Source organism: Gekko japonicus, unplaced genomic scaffold, assembly GCF_001447785.1.
Source record: "Gekko japonicus isolate JY-2015 unplaced genomic scaffold, Gekko_japonicus_V1.1 scaffold15, whole genome shotgun sequence".
Classification (NCBI taxonomy): Eukaryota; Metazoa; Chordata; class Lepidosauria; order Squamata; family Gekkonidae; genus Gekko; species Gekko japonicus.
In genome coordinates this window covers 3,076,231-3,095,657 of record NW_015165830.1, presented here as the reverse complement: position 1 = coordinate 3,095,657, position 19,427 = coordinate 3,076,231, and the positions used below count along the sequence as shown (strand labels likewise).

Sequence of the window (19,427 nt, the reverse complement as noted above, 5' to 3'; positions counted from 1 at the left end):
CTGTGACTCATGGAATAAATTTTGTTAGTCTTTAAGGTGCCATTGGACTCCCGTTTTAGTTTAACAAAGATTCTCTCTCCTTGGGGAACTCGGGGAACTCTAGCTTTATATATGAAGCAACACTAGGGAGCTCTAATACAGAAGTCTCCGTATCCTCAGCTAAATGGCTGCTTCCAGGGTTCTTTTGGGAAACACACAACAGTTACGCTGGTGTAGCTCCAGCATAAGTTGCTTGAGTTGGAAACACCAGACATCTCTTGCAGAAGCCATGCAAGCTGTTACCTCTCTCTGTTCCCTTGCTAGCCATTCCACTGTCTATACTGTGAAATCAAGATATGCAGTCCAGGCTTGCCAGTTCCTGCCCAGCAACACTTCAGTGGGAAGGAATAATCAAGCGGCTCTTTGTCTTCTGTTTTTAAATATTTTGACACGGTTTCTTGCATTGTAACCCACTTCAAGCAGGACTCTGATAGAAGTGGAATACCAATATCCTCGGTAAATAAAAACATTCTCCCATTCTTAGATTTATCATGTATAACAACAAAACAAGTGATGCTTTGAAGTGAGAGGCTCTGCTCTGCAAAGTACTTGTTATATCTTCCTTGTTTCTGAAGGCAACTGTCAACTTCTGTGGACAGAAGTGCTCTGAAATAAGAGACATTCCCCGATACAAGAAAATAAATTTGGCAACCTTGTCTGTCCAGCCAGTCACCTTTTCTCTCCTGCAACAGAGAACAAGTGCTTCACATTCTACAGAGGGTTCTTGGATTGCAGCAGCAGCAGCATAACTTTGAGAAGCTGGCTAGCCAAGAAAGAGAGATAGATTAAAATAAAGGTTTTAAAATCTGAGGGAGGATCTACTCTACTTGGGCTTATCCAGGCAGATAAACATTGTAGCCAATGGGATCAGCTATTGGAAAAGAAAATGAAATGCCTAGGAATAACAAATGATATGATTAAGAATGCAGAAACTAAAGACATTATAAGACAAATTTAAAAATGTGTAAGGAAGTTGGATGTTACAAGTATGTCTATTAGGGTGTGCAGGGTATGTTTGACAGTCCATTTGGGAATTGCCCTCCCAATGCAACTGCTGAAATATTTTTATCAATTGACAGTCCCCAAACTAAGAAGAGCTTTTACTTTGGCTGGAATGAATGTTATCCCCTTGGTAGTTTTGGAGGGCAGATATAATAGAGTATCATACTCTAATAGAAAATGCAGATGCTCATATGATACAACTGAAACCATCGAACATATTCAATGAGCTGTGGGCTAATTTAGTCACCCCTTTACATAAAGATATGGCATTGCTAAATGTGTGAGCCCAGATGTCATGGCTACTATCAGATACAAATGATCATGTCACCCCCTCAGTGGCAAAATTCATAGGCGCAATAATCAAATATACCAGAAATAATACTAAGACCTTTTTAAAAAATTGGTTCTAATTTCTGCTTATAGTGATAGCTGTACGAGCAGTACAATAGATAGATAGATTAGATGAAGGAATAGGAGGCCCTTAACTAGAAATTATGAATATTGTTTACATTTTAAATTGTAATGGCCATTGGCTACACAATAAATTTTACTACTACTACTAAAACTAGAAATTAAAATCTGACAGTGCATTCTAATTACCTCCCCCACCAAGTTTACAACCCTCATCTTGCTGCTATAGCACAAGAAACGTGTACCAGGACACCTACACTCAGGGGTCCACCAATTATCACTGGACCACCTTTCCTTCTTACAAATTTCTGAAATAAGAACTGAGAAAAGCAATGATTAATTCCCTTCCATCTCACTAAGGGTGTATTCATCTTCCCTTGTCCTCTGCTCTCATCACTACTAACTTTCTAGGTACATAGATTCTTTCTACTGACTGGTCTGCTGAAGAACCCCTAAATGTCCACCAAGGATTTCTTGTATGTTGGAGAAGATCATGGGAATTCCTCTTGGTGTAACCTCCCCCACCACACAAAGTACTTGCTGGGGTTGTGGGTTATACATGAACTGAAGCTTCACCCAAGAATACAGCCATCCTTTTCCTGAACATTGCAGAGGGCAATTGGTAGATATGTCTTTCAGGGAAGCTGTTAATACTTTGCCTTTTTAAGAAATCCCTGATAAGCTGTTAATTGACCCTAGGGTTTCCCAAAACATCATTTGAAAGCCACTGGATTAACACAAGGGATTCTAGCGAATCCTGGAGTTTCACAATATTAAATTTATGTAGTCAATTAAATAGAATGTGTAATGGAAGTTTGCAACACTGGACTGCAGGGCATTTACATTTGCCAGTATCAACTATTTAAGCAACACGTGAATAATAACTTAACACATTCTCCCAACATGCTAATGATCATCTTTGAAAATCAATAAAAAAGGATCACAAAGTACATGATAGTGAACATCCCTTTGCATGCTGAACTGGGAGCATTTGAGCATCTTCTGGGGGTCACTGTCTGGGGGGGGGGGTGTATCTTACCAGTGCTTGTATAGTGAAACCGACATGTGAAACTACCCTCAGGTTAACATATTACAAGGTTACAGAATTTTTTATCATTAAAAATGGGAAAGGAAAGCAGGATATGTTCTGAAAGCACATGATGACCCAGCAACCTTGCTGATGTTAAGCAGATCTGAGTTTGGTCAGTACTGGACAGGAGGCTTCTTGAGAACTCAATGTATGCCTTAGTGAGCTCCATAATAAAAGAAAGGTGGGATGTAAACAAACACATTTCTGGCTTACAGATTAAAAAAAATAAAGTATTACCATATGGGTATTATGCTATGGTTGACACATGGCTTATAAATAAAAATTAGCTGAAGAGAAACTAACAACCCAAAAATGTCTGGTTTACAGCAAAGGAGGCAGTTAATAACATTTATTTTTATTTATTTATCTATTGCATTTTTACCCTGCCCTCCCTGCGAGAGGGCTCAGGGCGGCTTACACGGGGGCACAAGCCCATACATAAAAGCAGTATAGACACTAAAAGCTATTAAGTCACAACAAAAACAAACTGCTCCATACAACAAGATGGTATCGATCATTTCATTAGGGTGAAATTGTCCTGTCGATGGTCCAAGTCAGTCCAGCAGCATCAGTGCCATGCAGAATTGTGTAAGCATCTGCCGCAGATGCTAGCTGATAAATTATATTCAGATAAGATGCCTGCTCATTCCCAGACTTCAAAATCCAACAAGATGGCCGCTGACATTGTGGTGGACCTTCGCAGACTGGCCCTCAAAGCTCCCTCTAAGCAGTGGAGTCTTGTGAGCAAAAATTCTACCTTGTAAGCTACTGGCATTAAAGTTGTGAGCAAGCAATTTGGCTACTGCATAAATTAGTTTGCTCTGGAGTCATCCTTCCTGAGCTAAGACAAAATAGTGTGAGCTGGAGGCTAAAAAACTGTGAGCTAGCTCACACTAACTCAGCTTAGAGAGAACACTGTTCACATGCAAGTTCCCGAGCCTCGACGATGCCCTCCTCAACTGGTTTGTGATGGGCATCAGAGAGGAGAAACTACGCCGAAAGCTCATCGGTCATGAGGAACTCACCCTTGTAAAGGCACTAAGCGAGGCTGCTGCTTTTGAGAAATCCCAGCGAGACCGCCAGACCTCAGCCATGCACCAGGCCTCTGTTCCCTCGGCTTCTGAGGCATCAGACAAAGAAGAGACCGATCAGGTTCGCCATCCAGCAGAGACCATCACACCGACTCCCTGAGCCAGCTGCGGAGAAGCCCACGAACATCGCTCCTGTCGTTTCAAAGACGCTACCTGCAGGACCTGTGGCAAGACAGGCCACATTGCTCACTTCTGCCACTCCAAGGGAGCCCAGAGATGCACAGCCATGCACTAGGAATCAGCAGATCTGCACACCACTGCCGTCCACGAACATCAGATATTGAATTTGCCCCGGGACACCCCTGATAGCATTAAAGTGACTGTGCTTATAGAGGGAGTGCCTTGCAAGTTGGAACTGGACATGGGGTCCTCCATCTCCATCATCTCGGAAAAACTCTCCAGAGGCTCTGTCCACAGGGGAGTTCCCACCTTAGACCCACGGGCTTCAAAAGAACGAGGGGTGGGGCAAAATCCATGTGAAATACAGGCAGCTTGATGGAATTTTGGACTTGGTGGTGGTGGAAGGGCGGCTCACCAGCTTGCTTGGACTGTCCTGGTTTGTGCCCTTGGGGTTCAAAGTAATGGGGGTGCACCACATGCAGTCCTCGGAATTCAGTAATGTGTGTGATGAATTCCCTGCCATCTTCAACAGGACCCTCAGCCAATACACAGGCCCCCCTTTATCGCTTCAACTCAGTCCCGAGATGCAGCCCTTCCGCTTCAAGGCCCAGAGCATTCTGTTTGTGCTCAAGCCCAAAACTGAGGCCGAGCTGGACCGTTTGGTGGCACAGAGAGCTTTAGAGCCGGTTCCCCATGCCATCTAGGAATCTCCCATCGTAACCCCAATTAAGCCAAATGGGGATGTCTGCATCTGTGTGGACTACAAATGTACGATCACCAAAGCACTGAGGGGCCACACATACCCAGTGCCAGTGGTCAGCCGTGTCCTAGCGACATTGGCGGGGGCCAAGGTTTTCAGTAAACTGGACATGGCCCAAGCATACCAACAATTCCCAGTGGACGAGCCAACCGCCGAAGCACAGACCATCGTCACACACCGGGGTGCTTTCAGAGTCATGTGGTTGCAGTTTGGAGTGAGTATGGCCCCAGGGATCTTCCAGAACTTAATAGACTCTCTTCTGAAAGGCATCCCTGGGGTCCAGCCATTCTTTGATGATGTATTGATAGCCGCCCCCACTGCAGAGGACTTTGCCAACCGCCTACGCACCGTGCTGCAGCGATTTGATTCCACCGAGCTGAAGGTGAAGCAAGAGAAATGCCTCCTGGGGATCCCCCGTGTATAGTTCCTGGGGTTCTCCATGGACACTGATGACATCCACCCAGCCCCATTGCGCCATCACGAACGCACCCGCTTCCAAATCCAAGGCTGAGCTGCAGGCTTTCTTGGGGCTTCTGAACTTTTACCACTTCTGTCTGCCCCATAAAGCTGTATTCGCAGAGCCACTCCACTGCCTGCTCGACAAGAAGGCCCTGTGGGTGTGGGGCCCGTGACAGGCTGCCACTTTGCAGGCCGTGAAGGAGCTACTCACCTCAAATGCCGTTCTTGCCCACTTCGATGAGATGTTGCCAGTTGTCTTCGTATGTGACACTTCTCCCTATGGCATTGGTGCAGTCCTGGGCCATCAGCTGCTGGACAGGAGAGAGGTGCCGGTGGCCTACTACTCCAGGACTCTGTCGACAGCCTAGCGGAACTACTCCCAGATCAACAAAGAGGCCCTTGCAATCATGGCAGGAGTGAGTTCCACGATTCCACAATTACCTGTACGGCCACCCCTTCACCATCGGAACTGACCACAAGCTCCTGCTCGGTCTCCTCACCCCCGACCACCAGACACTGCGGATGCTGTCACCCAGGGTCCTGAGCTGGTCCATATTTCTGGGGAGTTACTAATACGCCCTGCAATACCGGTTGGGGAAGTCCATGGAACATGCAGATGCTCTTAGCCACCTCCCACTCAGCTCCATCAACCCGGATCTGGCCCTGCGCACCAAATCCTAATGATGGAGGACCTGCTGGACCGCCCTCTGCATGCCATGGACATTTCCTACCACACAGCCAGGGACTATGTCCCCTCCCATATTTTGGACTGGGTGGGGAGGGGATGGCTCACAGATCAGGTCGGTCCAGAATTCACAGCATTTGTGTCCCGCTGGGACGAGCTCTCAGTGTACAAGGGGTGTCTCCTATGAGGTAGCTGGGTAGTGATTCCCCCACTGCTGTGTAAATGGGTTTTGGTAGCCCTCCACAAGACCCACCCAGGAATTGTGAGGATGAAAGTGCTGGCCAGGAGCTACATGTGGTGGCCTGGAATTGACAGGAAAATCAAGGCCTGGGTACATCATTGCCAGGCCTGCCAGGAGACGTGTCCCAAACCTCTGAGGGCTCCCATTCACCAGTGGGAGTCTACCCACATGCCGTGGGCACGGGTGCATTTGGACTTTGCCTGCAAGTTCCAGGGGCAATTGTTCTTTCTCCTGGTAGACTCCTACACCAAGTAGCTGGAAGTCATGCCAGTCACCTCTACCTCATCCCATGAAGCCATCCAAACCCTGAGACATGTTTTTAGTACACATGGTCTACCGGACATGGTCGTGACTGATAATGGCATCACCTTCACCTTGGGAGAGTTCAAAGAGTTCCTGCACCCGAACCTCACAATGCGGCTGGACCACCTGCACCCGGACCGAGCCCCGGAGTTGTGCCAAAATCTGGTGAGCCAGGAGACCCCCACAGGGTTCTTTCCAGGTGACCCTGTCCTTGTGCGGAACTATTCCAGTGGCCCCACGTGGATCCCGTCAAGGGTTACCTGAGTCACCGGACCCCTATCATATGAGGTATTGACGGATGGGGGTCAGCTTCTTCGCAGACACATCGACCAGCTCTGCTGCCACCTGCTGCCCATGGAGCCTGACTTCTCTTCTGCCGAGGAGAAGGATGATGGCCTGGAACAATCACCGCCACTGCCACTAACTGAGAACACACACACACACCGACAACAGTGTGCAGCCAGATTACTGGGAAGAGGAAGGCCCTGCACAGGCCGCTACAGACCTTCCGGACTTTGTTCTCGGATCACAGGTCTCCAGTGTGGTTTCTGCTTCACCAAGCCCAGCTCCGGTATCGTCTCCACCCACACAGGCGTTCTCAGAGGGAATATTGCAAGCCAGCATACCTTGAAGACTATGTCTGTTACGGTGCTTTGGAACTTAGGGGGGAGGGGTGTTATGTATTGGGACTGAATCATTCCAGGTATGTCACACCAGAGACTGGCTGAGCTTGGAGCACATGAACAATAGCCTACCAGGACTCTGGAAGTAACCAATCAAGTAGTAATATGTAAATAGGCTATCATTGGGAGTGGGGTGTGTTTGGGTGTGGCAATTGCATGCTATTAAACAGAGCTGAGGCTCTGGGGTCTTGTCTTGCTCTTGCTGAAATTACTAATAAAGTAGAGCTGATCACTGGACTCGGAGTCTGCTCATCCATGGAACCCACTATTTAACACATACCCAGCTCCTTCAACCTTTCCTCATAGGACTTGGTCTCCAGACCCCTCACCATCTTCATCGCCCTCTTCTGGACACATTCCAGCTTGTCTATATCCTTCTTAAATTCTGGTGCCCAAAACTGAACACAATGCTCTAGGTGAGGTCTAACCAGAGCACAGTAAAGCGATACCATCACTTCACGTGATCTGGACACTATATTTCTGTTGATACAACCCAAAATCACATTTCCCTTTTTAACTACTGCATCACATTGCTGACTCTTATATGGTTGGTCTACTAAGACCCCTAGATCCTTTTTGCACATACTACTGCCAAGACAAGTCTCCCCCATCCTATAATTATGCCTTTGATGTTTCCTATCTAAATGCAGAACTTTACATTTATCCCCATTGAAATTCATTTTGTTTTAGCCCAGTTTGTCTGCCTGTCAAGATCATCCTGTATCCTGACTCTGTATTCTACTGTATTTGCTACCCCTCCCAATTTAGTGTCATCTGCAAATTTAATAAGCATTCCCTCTATCCCTTTATCCAAATCATTGATAAAGATGTTGAACAAAACAGGTCCCAGGACAGATCCTTGAGGCACTCCACTTGTCACTCCTCTCCAAGAGGATGAGGAACCATTCACAAGCACTCGTTAGGTGTGATCTGTCAACCAGTTACAGATCCACCTAACAGTCATAGGATCCAAACTACATTTTACCAATTTGTCAACAAGATTATTATGTGGAACCTTATCAAAAGCCTTATCAAAAGTTAAAAAATACTATGTCCACAGCATTCCCTTAATCCAGCAAGGTAGTAACTTTTTAAAAAAAAGAGAGATAAGGTTAGTCTGACATGACTTGTTCTTGAGAAACTCATGCTGGCTCTTAGTAATCACAGCCGTCCTTTCTAAATGCTCAAGGACTGTCTGTTTGATGATTTGTTCTAAAACCTTCCCAGGTATAGACATCAAGTTGATGGGTCGGTAGTTACCCAGCTCCTCCTTTTCCCCCTTCTTGAAGATGGAAGCAACATTTGCCCGCCCCCAATCTTCTGGCACCTCACCTGTTCTCCAAGAATTCTCAAAAATAATGGACAGAGGATCAGAAATTATATCTGAAAGTTCTTTAAGTACCCTTGGATGCAGTTCATCTGACCTGGAGGACTTCAGTTTCATTTAAAGATACTAGGTGTTTATGTACTACCCCTATGCTGATCCTAGGCTGCAACTCCCTTCCTTCATCATGTGTTCTGTTTTTGCCATATTGAGCACCATTTCTCTTGCAAGAGAAGATGGAGGAAAAGTAGGAATTGAGCTGTTCTGCTCTCTCTTCATCACCTGTTACAATGTCATTTTCCTGTCCCCACAATGGGCCTACCATGTCCTTCCTCTTTTTTGTTGCTTTGAACATAAGAAAGGAACTCTTTTTTGTTGCTTTTAGCATTTCTCGCTAGTCTAAGCTCATACCAAGCTCATACTACAAGCACTGGTTATTTGTTTATACTCATCCTTGGTTATAAGGTCCTCCTTCCACTTTCTGAATGAGTCTTTTTTATTTCTCCTTATGGAGCCACCTTGGCTTCTTCAGGCTCCTCCCATTTTTCCTCCTCATAGGAATCATTTGTGATTTGCCATCAGTATTTCACTTTTAAGAAACTCCCATCGCTCTTGAACTCCCTTCTCCTTAAGTATTCCTGACCATGGCATTCTACTCAACATAACTTTAAGTTTATCAAAATTTGCTTTCCTGAAGTCCAACCTATATGTCTGACTACATACAGCTTTCACCTTCCCCAAGACTATAAATTCCAAAATTACATGGTCACTACTACCCAGGCTGCCCACTGCTTTCACCTCATTAACCAGTTCTTCCCTGTTGGTAAGAATCAAGTCCAAGATAGCAGATTCCCTTGTTTCCCTCTCCACATTCTGGGAAATGAAGTTGTCAGCAAGACAAGTCAGGAATTTATTGGACCTTTCATTTTTAGCAGAGTTGGACTTCCAACATATATTCAGGGAACTGAACTCTCCCATGACCACCATGTCCCATCTCTTTGAGAACTTTGTAATCTGTTCTAGGAGTGTCTCATTCAAGTCCTCTGCCTGGCTTGGTGGACTACAGGAGGCCCCCACCATAATATCTGTATTATTTCTTACTCCTTTTATTTTTACCCAGAGTCTCTCAACTGGTCTTTCATGCTCAGATGCATGTATTTCCTCACATGTATATATCTCCTTTACATATAATGCAACTCCTCCGCCCTTCCTTATCATTCTGTCCCTTTTAAATAAATTGTACCCCCTCAATCCTAATGTTCCAATTGTGAGTGTCATCCCACCAAGTTTCAGTAATGCCTATTAGATCATATCCCTATTAGGACTTCAAATTCCTCCTGCTTGTTTCCCATGCTCTGTGCATTAGTGTAGATTCATAGGAATCCATGTTTTATGCACCGTGAGGTTTTCATTTCTGTGCTTACATATGAGTTAATGTTACCTAGCATACATCCCACTCCCTGCAAAACTTTAGAGTTCTTATCTCCAGTTATTGGCATCATATTGGGCTTTGCATTTTTGTTTTGCTCCCCCACAGGATTTAGTTTAAAACTCTCTGTATTAGATTTGCAAGGCTGTTTCCAAACACATTTTTTTCCTACCCTTGTGAGGTGCAAACCGCTTCCTGATAGAAGAGCTTCATCTCAAAAGCATAAGCCATGGTCCAAAAATCCAAACCTTTCCTGATGACACCATCTACGCAGCCAATCATTGACCTGCAGTAATCTTTTTTCCCTTCCTAAACCACAGCCTTCAACAGGAAGAACTGATGAAAATACAATCTGCACTCCCAATTCCTTCACCTTTTTACCCAGAGCCACATAGTATCTTTTAATATGTTCTGAGCTATGCTGGGCAATATCATTTGTTCCCACGTGGATGTGCAAGAAGGGATAATAATCCATCGGCTTGATTAGTCTTCTTACCCTTTCCATCATATCCTGGATGCATGCACCCGGTAGATAGCATACCTCTTGAGACAACAAGTCTGGTCAGCACACTTTAGCTTCTACCCCTCTCTGTAGGGAAGCCCCAATTACCAACACACACCTTCTCCTATACTGGGGAGCAGAAGCTTGAGTCCTCTCATCCACAGGGGTCTGAGAATTTTCTTCAAGCTTTGTGGAGGCTGGGGGAGAAGCCCTTGTTCCAGTGGTTCAGAATCATTGTCTGTGGGGAGATCAAGAAACTGATTGCTTAGTAGCAGAGGGTCATAATGTCTCTTGATCTTCTTGCTCCTGTGGGTTACTTTCTTTCATGTGCCCTCCTCCTGTGTCAGGTGCTCCTCCATTTGCTGAGATACCTTTTCCTCCTTCTTCTGTTGCCCTCTCAGGAGTGCTTCATGCATTCTGTTCATGAAATCTTCACCTTCCATAATAAACTGGAGTGTGGACAAATGTGCCTCAAGTCCCTGTATCTTCTCCTCTAGTAGGGCTACCAACTTATACTTGCTGCAAGTGTGATTGCTGTTACCCTCAGGTAAGAACACAAACATGCCATAGATTTTGCACATCACTGCCTCAGCTCCCTCACCAGCCATGCTGCTGCAATCTATTTCAGAATTAGTTCAGTTTAACTGGCACTTCCTTGATAACTTCCCTGCCAAACTGTCTCTCAAGACTACTTGTGAAAGATTTGCAGAAGCAAAAACTAACTTAACAAATATAGAATGTAAGATCTACTCAGCTTTCTACAGGGCCCCCAGGCTAAGAGACCTTTAGCTCTTGCCCTTCAGCTTGTGCCTCTGGCAATGAGGAGCCTTAAAACAATTACAGGCTCATCTAGCAAAGGGTGGGGCCAGTAGTCAGCCCCAGGTAAAACTGCTAAAAGCCACAATCACACCCAGGCAAAAGAGACAAACAGAAACCACATGTCCTCAAACAAGCACCACTCTCCAACAGGCTATACACACTTACACACCCTCAAACACAGTCCTCCCACACAGTAACCTTAGCTACTTCTCCTCAGCAGTTAAGGAAGGCAAATAATAAAACACTCACTGCTCTAGTAGCAACTCCCTCTCCTGCCCCTTCTCAGAGCCCAGCTGGCTGTGGTCTGACTCTGGCAAGGAGGAGCCTTAATACAATTACAGGCTCACCCAGCAGAGGGCAGGGCCAGCAGTCAGACCCAGGTAAAACTGCTAAAAGCCACAATTGCTTACACCCAGGCAAAAGAGACAGACAGAAAACATGTGTCATCAAAGAAGCACTACTCTCCAACAGGCTATGCTAAGCAGAGAAGTTGCTTTCTTCACTTCCAGTGAGTAAGTATTGCTGTTTTTGTGGTTTATTAATTAGTAGTATTGCTTTTGTATCTGTTTTGATTTATTTCTGTACTTTGCTTTTCATGTTACAGCAGAAAAGTGGGACATACATTTTCTAAAATAAAATAAATTATTCCACCAATTATGGGAGACAGGGCTGGGAAGCATGGCCTTCTGTCTTACCTCCCAGGTGGCCTTTGCTGTCAGTGAATTTTGCAAAGGTGCAATGGTCTATGTGGCTTGCTTTTGTAGACAGTCCTTAGGCAAGACTATAAAGCCCAGAAACCTAGCGCCTTTATGTTGTCATGCCCCTGCAAATCAAACACTGCACTTCATCCTTCATTTTACTCTCTGAAAACAAAGGAGCCTGAATAGTGTTAAGACAAACTTGATCATAAGTCAAAGAGAAAACATCAGAAATTAACTTTGTTTGTTTGTAATATTGGCGTTGGAGCCCTTCTCATATCAAGCAGCTAGCCCAATGCCTGGTGCTTGTTTCTAGTACAAGGGGAGTGACAGGGTAGTTTGGGGCAATAATTTCAGATTTTCCTTGACCTCTAAGCTGTTATGTTACAGAGAATCTTTATAGCAGAAAAATGGCAGGAAAACATCCTGTCCTAAGTTGCTAATATTTTTTTAAAAAAACCAGTCATCTATACCAACCCATACAGGGCATCTCAGTTTGTGCAACTGCCATCATATTTTGACTTCTCACATTTGTTTGTCCTCAGTTCTTGGCTGAACCCAATGGTGACTGCATGGACTTTGACTTCCTGGTTCTGGTCTTGCTTAGTTCAGTTTTTCTCTCTGGATTTTTCATCTTCTGTTGCCTCTAGTTCTATGTTTAGTACCTTACACTACCTCAGCAAGTCACTAACTCTGAAGTCATAAGAACATAAGAGACGCCAATATTGGATCAGGCCAAAGGCCCATCCAGTCCAACACTCTGTGTCACACAGTGGCCAGAAATACCAGTGCCATCAGGAGGTCCAGCAGTGGGGCCAGGACATTAGAAGCCCTCCCACTGTTGACCCCCCCCCAAGCACCAAGAAGACAGAGCATCACTTGCCCCAGAGCCCCTATCTATACCTTGTGGCTAATAGCCACTGATGGACCTCTGCTCTATATGCTTATCTAATTCCCTTTTGAAGCCGTCCATGCTTGTAGCACCCACCACTTCCTGTGGCAGTGAATTCCATGTGTTAATCACTCTTTGGGTGAAGAAGTACTTCCTTTTATCCGTTCTAACCCGACCGCTCTGCAGTTTCATGGAGTGCCCACGAGTTCTTGTATTGTGAGAAAGGGAGAAAAGTACCTCTTTCTTTACCTGCTCTTTCCCATGCATAATCTTATAAACCTCGATCATGTCACCCCTCAGTCGTCTTTTCTCCAAGCTAAAGAGCCCTAAGCGCTTTAACCTTTCCTCATAGGGAAAGTGTTCCAACCCTTTTATCATTCGAGTTGCCCTTTTCTGCACTTTTTCCAAAGCTATAATATCCTTTTTAAGGTGCCCAGAACTGCACACAGTATTCCAAATGAGGTCTCACCATTGATTTATATAGGGGCAATATTATATTGGCTGATCTGTTTTCAATACCCTTCCTAATAATCCCCAGCATAGCATTGGCCTTCTTTATTGCAGTCACACACTGTCTCGACATTTTCAGTGAGTTATCCACTACAACTCCAAGATCTCTCTCTTGCTCAGTCTCTGCCAGTTCAGACCCCATCAATGTGTATTTATATTTAGGATTTTTGGCTCCAATGTGCATCACCTTGCACTTGGCCACATTGAACCCCATTTGCCATGTTGACGCCCACTCGCCCATCCTTGACAGATCCCCTTGGAGTGCCTCACAATCCTCACTGGTTTTCACCACCCTGAACAACTTTGTATCATCCGCAAATTTAGCCACTTCACTGCTTACTCCCATCTCCAAATCATTAATGAACAAGTTAAAAAGCAGTGGACCAAGTACTGATCCCTGCGGTACCCCACTGCTTACCACCCTCCACTGAGAAAATTGCCCACCTACACTCACTCTCTGTTTTCTATGAACTAGCCAGTTTTTGATCCATAAAAGGACTTGTCCTTCTATCCCATGATTTTTGAGCTTACTTAGGAGCCTTTGATGAGGAACTTTATCAAAAGCTTTCTGGAAGTCAAGGTAAATAATATCTATTGGATCCCCCTTGTCCACATGTTTGTTCACCCCCTCAAAGAACACTAACAGGTTAGTGAGACAAGATCTTCCCTTACAGAAACCGTGCTGAGTCTGCCTCAATAGGTTTTGTTCATCTATGTGCCTACTAATTCTTTCCTTAATAATGGTTTCCACCAATTTACCCGGTATCGACGTCAGACTGACTGGCCTGTAATTTCCCGGATCTCCTCTGGAACCCTTTTTAAAGATGGGAGTGACATTAGCTACCTTCCAATCCTCAGGAATGGAGGCAGATTTTAAGGAAAGATTACATATCTTTGTCAGGAGATCTACAAGTTCACATTTGAGTTCTTTCAGAACTCTCGGATGTATGCCATCTGGGCCTGGTGATTTTTCAGTTTTTAAGTTGTCTATCAGTTTTAGGACCTCCTCTCTCATCACCTCAATCTGACTCAGGTCTTCCAACACCCCTCCTGAAATCAGTGGTTCTGGAGTGGGCAAGCACTTCTCATCTTCCACAGTGAAGACGGAGGCAAAAAATGCATTTAGCTTCTCAGCCATTTCCCTATCATCCTTCAATACTCCTTTTACCCCTTGGTCGTCCAAGGGCCCCACTGCCTCCCTGGCTGGTTTCCTGTTTCTAATGTATTTGAAGAAAGTTTTATTGTTGGTTTTTACGTTTTTTGCTATATGCTCCTCATATTCCCTTTTTGCCTGCCTGACCTCAGACTTGCATTTTATTTGCCATAGCCTGTGTTCCGTTTTATCAGCCTCACTGTGACTAGCTTTCCACTGCTTAAAGGAATTCTTTTTACTTTTTACAGCCTCCATTACTCTGTTTGTTAACCATGCAGGCTTTTTCCTATACCTGTTTGTGCCTTTCCTAACCTGCGGAATATATATTTTTTGAGCTTCTAGGATCGTAGTTTTAAATAGATCCCAAGCTTCCCCAATTGTTTTGACCCTTTCTACTTTTCCTTTCAGTTTCCTCCCCACGTGTCCCCTCATATCAGAGAAATTACCCCTTTTAAAGTTAAAAATGGTTGTGTGAGTCTTTTTGGCCAATTCTCTATTTGTACAAATGATGAACTCAACAACATTATGATCACTGTTTCCAAGCGGTGCAATCACTTTTACATCTCTCACCAGGTCTTGAGTGTTACTTAGGACCAAATCAAGGATCGCCTCTCCCCTGGTAGGTTCCGTGACCATCTGCTCCATAGCACAGTCATTTAGAGTGTCTAGAAACTCAATCTCTTTTTCCCGACTAGAACACATATTGACCCAATCAATGTGTGGGTAGTTAAAATCACCTATTATTACACAGTGTTTTTGTCTAGTTGCTATCTTTAAGGCATTCATCATTTTATAATCCTCCTCTATCTTTTGATCTGGTGGGCGATAACAAACTCCCAGTGTTAAGTTTCCTTTTGGCCCCCCTATTTCAACCCATAGAACTTCCAGAAGCGAATCCAATTCACTTAGCCTCTCAATCTTTCTAGACTTTATACCCTCTCTGACATACAGAGCTACCCCACCTCCAACCCTTCCCCCCCTATCCTTCCGATATAATATATAACCGGGAATCACTGTGTCCCACTGATTTTCCTCATCCCACCAAGTTTCAGAAATACCCACAATGTCTATTTTTCCCTCCGACACCAAGCACTCCAACTCCCCGATTTTACCTCGGACACTTCTAGCATTTGTATAGAAACAGCTGTAATTTCCCTTACAAGTTAAGCCTGCATCCTTCCTCTTGCTATCTCGAGTCGTTGTCCGGCAGTCCATGTCACCAGCCATGGCCTCTGTGGACAATTTCAATCCACCTCCCTGTAGAAAAGCAACCGGTACCCCCTCACCTCTCTCAGATGAGCCAACCCGAACCAGAGACTTTTCATCTCCTGTCGGCTTTCCCCCAATATTCAGTTTAAAAGCTGCTCTGCCACCTTTTTGATTTTAAGTGCCAGCAGCCTGGTTCCTTCTCGGGACAAGTGGAGACCGTCTCGCCTGTACAGCTCCCTCTTGTTCCAAAAAGTATCCCAGTGCCTAACAAACCTGAACCCTTCCCCCCTACACCATCGTCTCATCCACGCATTGAGACTCCTGATCTCTGCCTGTCTCTCCGGCCCTGCGCGTGGAACAGGTAACACTTCTGAGAAGGCTACCTTGGAGGTCCTGGACCTAAGTTTCCTGCCCAGCAGCCTAAATTTCTCCTCCAGGACCTCACGACTGCATTTCCCCACATCGTTGGTGCCGACATGCACCACGACCACTGGCTCCTCCCCAGCACTATCTACCAGCCTATCTAAAACACGCGTAATGTCCGCTACCTTCGCACCAGGCAGGCAAGTCACCATACGGTCAGTACGCGGGTTCGCCACCCAGCTGTCTACCTGCCTAAGGATCGAATCACCCACTACCAAGAGCCCCCCTCCCACCCTGCTCAGGGATGGTTCCTTGGTGCAAAAGGAGAGCCGCTCACCAGCTGGGGAAGAGGTCCCTTCTGAGGGCACATTCCCCTTATCCTCAGCATGGTGCCCTGTTTCCCCTAGACCCTCATGCTCCCTGACAGCAGCGGGGCTGCCAGATCCAGAGTGGGACGAAGCTAACAAGTCCCCGAGAGTCTTTTCTGTGTGCCTAGCTGACTGTCTCTGCTTCTCCAGGTCAGCCACCTTGGCCTCAAGGGAGCACACACGTTCCCTGAGAACCAGGAGCTCCTTGCACCGAGGACACACCCAAGACTTCTGCCCAGTGGGCAGATAGTCATACATGTGACACTCCGTGCAAAACACTGGATAGCCCCCAACCCCCTGCTGGCATTCTGGCTTCATAATTCTTTTAAAATAAATAAATATAATCCCCCTTTTAAACCCTTGGTATTTATGTGGGTTTTGTTATCAAGTCAAATTATTTTACGGGAAAGACAAAGAGCCTAGGGCCTTGTCTTTCTGGCTCTTTTTGGGCTTCTTACAGCGCCCCTAGTCTAAGAGTCCCTAGGCTAAGAGCCACAGGCAAAGAGCCCTTTAGCTCACCCTTCGGCTCGTGCCAGAGGCTCGTGCCTCTGCCAAGGTGTTTCCTTAAATAGAGGCCTCCCCCAGCAGAGGTCAGGCAGCAGCTATTCAAATTCAAATTCACCCAGGCACTCAATCACAGGCAAAACAATGCCCCTTCCACTTCCTCTCAATTACAGGCAATCCCAGTCAAACAATGCCCGTTCCTCTCCCACACTCAATCAGCCAGGACTCTGCAGGAACTCTAAGTGCTTCCACACACTGCTAAACACAGTTTTCCCACAAAATATCCTTAGCTGAATTCTCTCAGCTGAAAGCAAGTAAAAGAAACCCACTCACCTCTCTCACAGCTCTCTCTCCTGCTCCTGCTCAGAGCTCAGCTGGTCTGGTTATGATTATAAGAGTGGGATGGCCCCATTATGGTGTTCTGAGGAAGAGCAACATGAGATAGAAAGACAGACAGATCAATAGACTGATGTGTACATACATACATACTACAACTTCTTTGCATTATACTTGAATGACATGGGGGGAGGGAGAGAAAGGGAAGTAAGAAGTGTTCTTCTATGGCAACTCTACATAAACATCTTTGCTTATGAATACATTGGAGGAATAAGTGTTGCAATGAAATTTAAGATTTATGTACTGGTACGATAATGATATATTAGGAGCTGCGGTGGCTCAAGTGGTTAAGACGCTGAACTGCAGGCTGTGGAAGGTCGGTAGTTCAGCAGTTCGAGACCCGAGTGTGCTGTATGATGGAGTGAGCTCCCGTCTCTAGTTCCAGCTCCTCCCAACCTAGCAGTTCGAAAGCAAGAAATTGCAAGTAGATAAATAGGTACCACTTCGGTGGGAAGGTAACAGCGTTCCGGGAACAAAGGCTTAAGACACAGATTGCAAGAGTCTATAATTATTTCTGGTCAGATGGTTAACCAGCAGCTCTTCCACTTCCTGGAGAAAGCTTGGATATCACTTGTTGCTTTTACTATGTTGTCCGTCACCATTTTAAAGGATGTTTACTTTTACAAAGTTTGCTAAAGTCCCAAAAACTTGCTTCAATGCTTAATTGCCTCCTGGAATCTCTCCATACCGTCCACTGCCGCTTTTGAACATGCCCCCCCTTTATTCTAGCTCCATAATGCTTAAAAACAGTTCTTAGTGGAGGAGAGTCCCCTCTCCCCCCTCGCTTTTCCCCGGGGGGCTTTCGTTTTGTTGTTTTGTTTCAACTTTACTCACTCTTCATATGTAGATCAAGTAGATCTCACCGACAGATATGCTTATTTGCCGCTCGACCTCCACTCGCTTGATGGGGTGTGCGTAGCTTAGTCCTTGCCTGAACACAGCAGAGAGACCGTTGGAGAAAAGGGACACCTCCATTTCCCGACAGCATGCCAGGAAAGAGGTGACCCTCAGCGCTCCATGACTGGAGACCCTTTACAAAGGTCCCTGGGGGGCGTGGACATTCGCACCCCCTCTCTAACTGCTGGTTTGCCAGCCACCTCCCTGGGAGTCGCCTCGCAGGAGACACAGCCACCATCAGCTTGCCAAAACCCTGCCTCCCTAGTCTCCCTGTTCCTGATGCATCCCCCAATGTCCCCACCCAATTTGGCCCATTGAGAGAAAGGTATAGTGATCCCTCCCCATTGTTACAGAAACTGTCAGAGGAAACAAAACCATGTCCCTAACTAGGCTGTAATAATCACTGGATTTATATTGACATTCCTTTCTGAGGAAAGGAATCAAATAGAGCTGGAACTTTGAAACTGAGGCTGGTCAAGGCAGACTTTACTCCCTGTTCCCCAATTCTTGGCTTGCATGCCTTCACACAGTGTGCTAAACATTTTCCAGCTAGGAGGGTTTCTCTCTGACTTATTCTGAAATGGGATTTGACTTCACATGCTTCCCACCATTCTCTTTACCATCATAATCAGGAGCTCATCCTCTGCCTTTGTAGAACTAGAGCAGGCTATCCAAAAAGTGATCTATTTTGCCTCTTCTTGGCAAATGAGCAAAAGGTTACAATTTCCCTGCTGTCTGTCTCCATGAAGGGGAACCAGGTCCTCTCAGCCTGAAACCTAAGGATTTTATGAGTAAGTTCCCAGGCAAGAGTGTTTTCTCTGAGGACATGGGCCTCCCAGTGTGTTAAAAAGCATCTGACGTTTCCCAGTCACAATCCCAGTCACAACACTGGGGAGCCCCAAGAAATGCTTGATGACAGAGGTCTGCACTTTTGTGTAGCGGAGCAAACAACAAACATTCAGTTCCATTTGCTGGAAAGCCTCTTTATTAACAGTAACTGTAGGACATGTAACTTGGCTACTGGAATAAGGAATAACAATGCTTAACTAAGCTGATTCTAGAGCTCTAGGCCAGGATAAGGTTCTCTGTAGATTCTGAGTAGGCCCTGCACTCCTGCAGGCTGCTGTCAGAGAGACTGAGAAGAGAAGCGCTGAACTGTTTCTGCAGTATGGGTTCACCTCTTATAAGCCTCGCAGCAAAATACTGTGGGTCCAAGCCACTCGTTCTGCAGTTTGCCTTTTCCAGCATGTTTCCAGCCTCTCCCCTAATAGTATTTGACCTGCTCCATGTTTTCCACAGTATGCACTAAAGGGGACCTCCCATCATGTACTTTGTCATGAACAGAGCCTCCCTTTTTTCAAATGCTTTGTGCATGCATAGTTATGTAAGAACATTACTGTTTGTCATGGCAGGCAAGCAAGCAAATCTCATCCGTGCTGGAAAATTTGGTGAAAATAGTTAGATATTCAGATTTTGCAA

General features: G+C 45.6%; 1 protein-coding gene across 1 annotated transcript in view; it reads left to right on the top strand.

Moving 5' to 3' along the window:
• Positions 1–6,240: 6,240 nt before the first annotated feature.
• Positions 6,241–19,427, top strand: part of LOC107110016 (uncharacterized protein K02A2.6-like) — a gene marked incomplete at its 3' end in the record, with an annotated part of 35,169 nt that continues 21,982 nt past the window's right edge. Inside the window, exon 1 of the mRNA XM_015410724.1 lies at positions 6,241–6,366. Within this exon, the coding sequence (XP_015266210.1) occupies positions 6,241–6,366 (126 nt within the window). The remainder of the gene's footprint in view (positions 6,367–19,427) is intronic.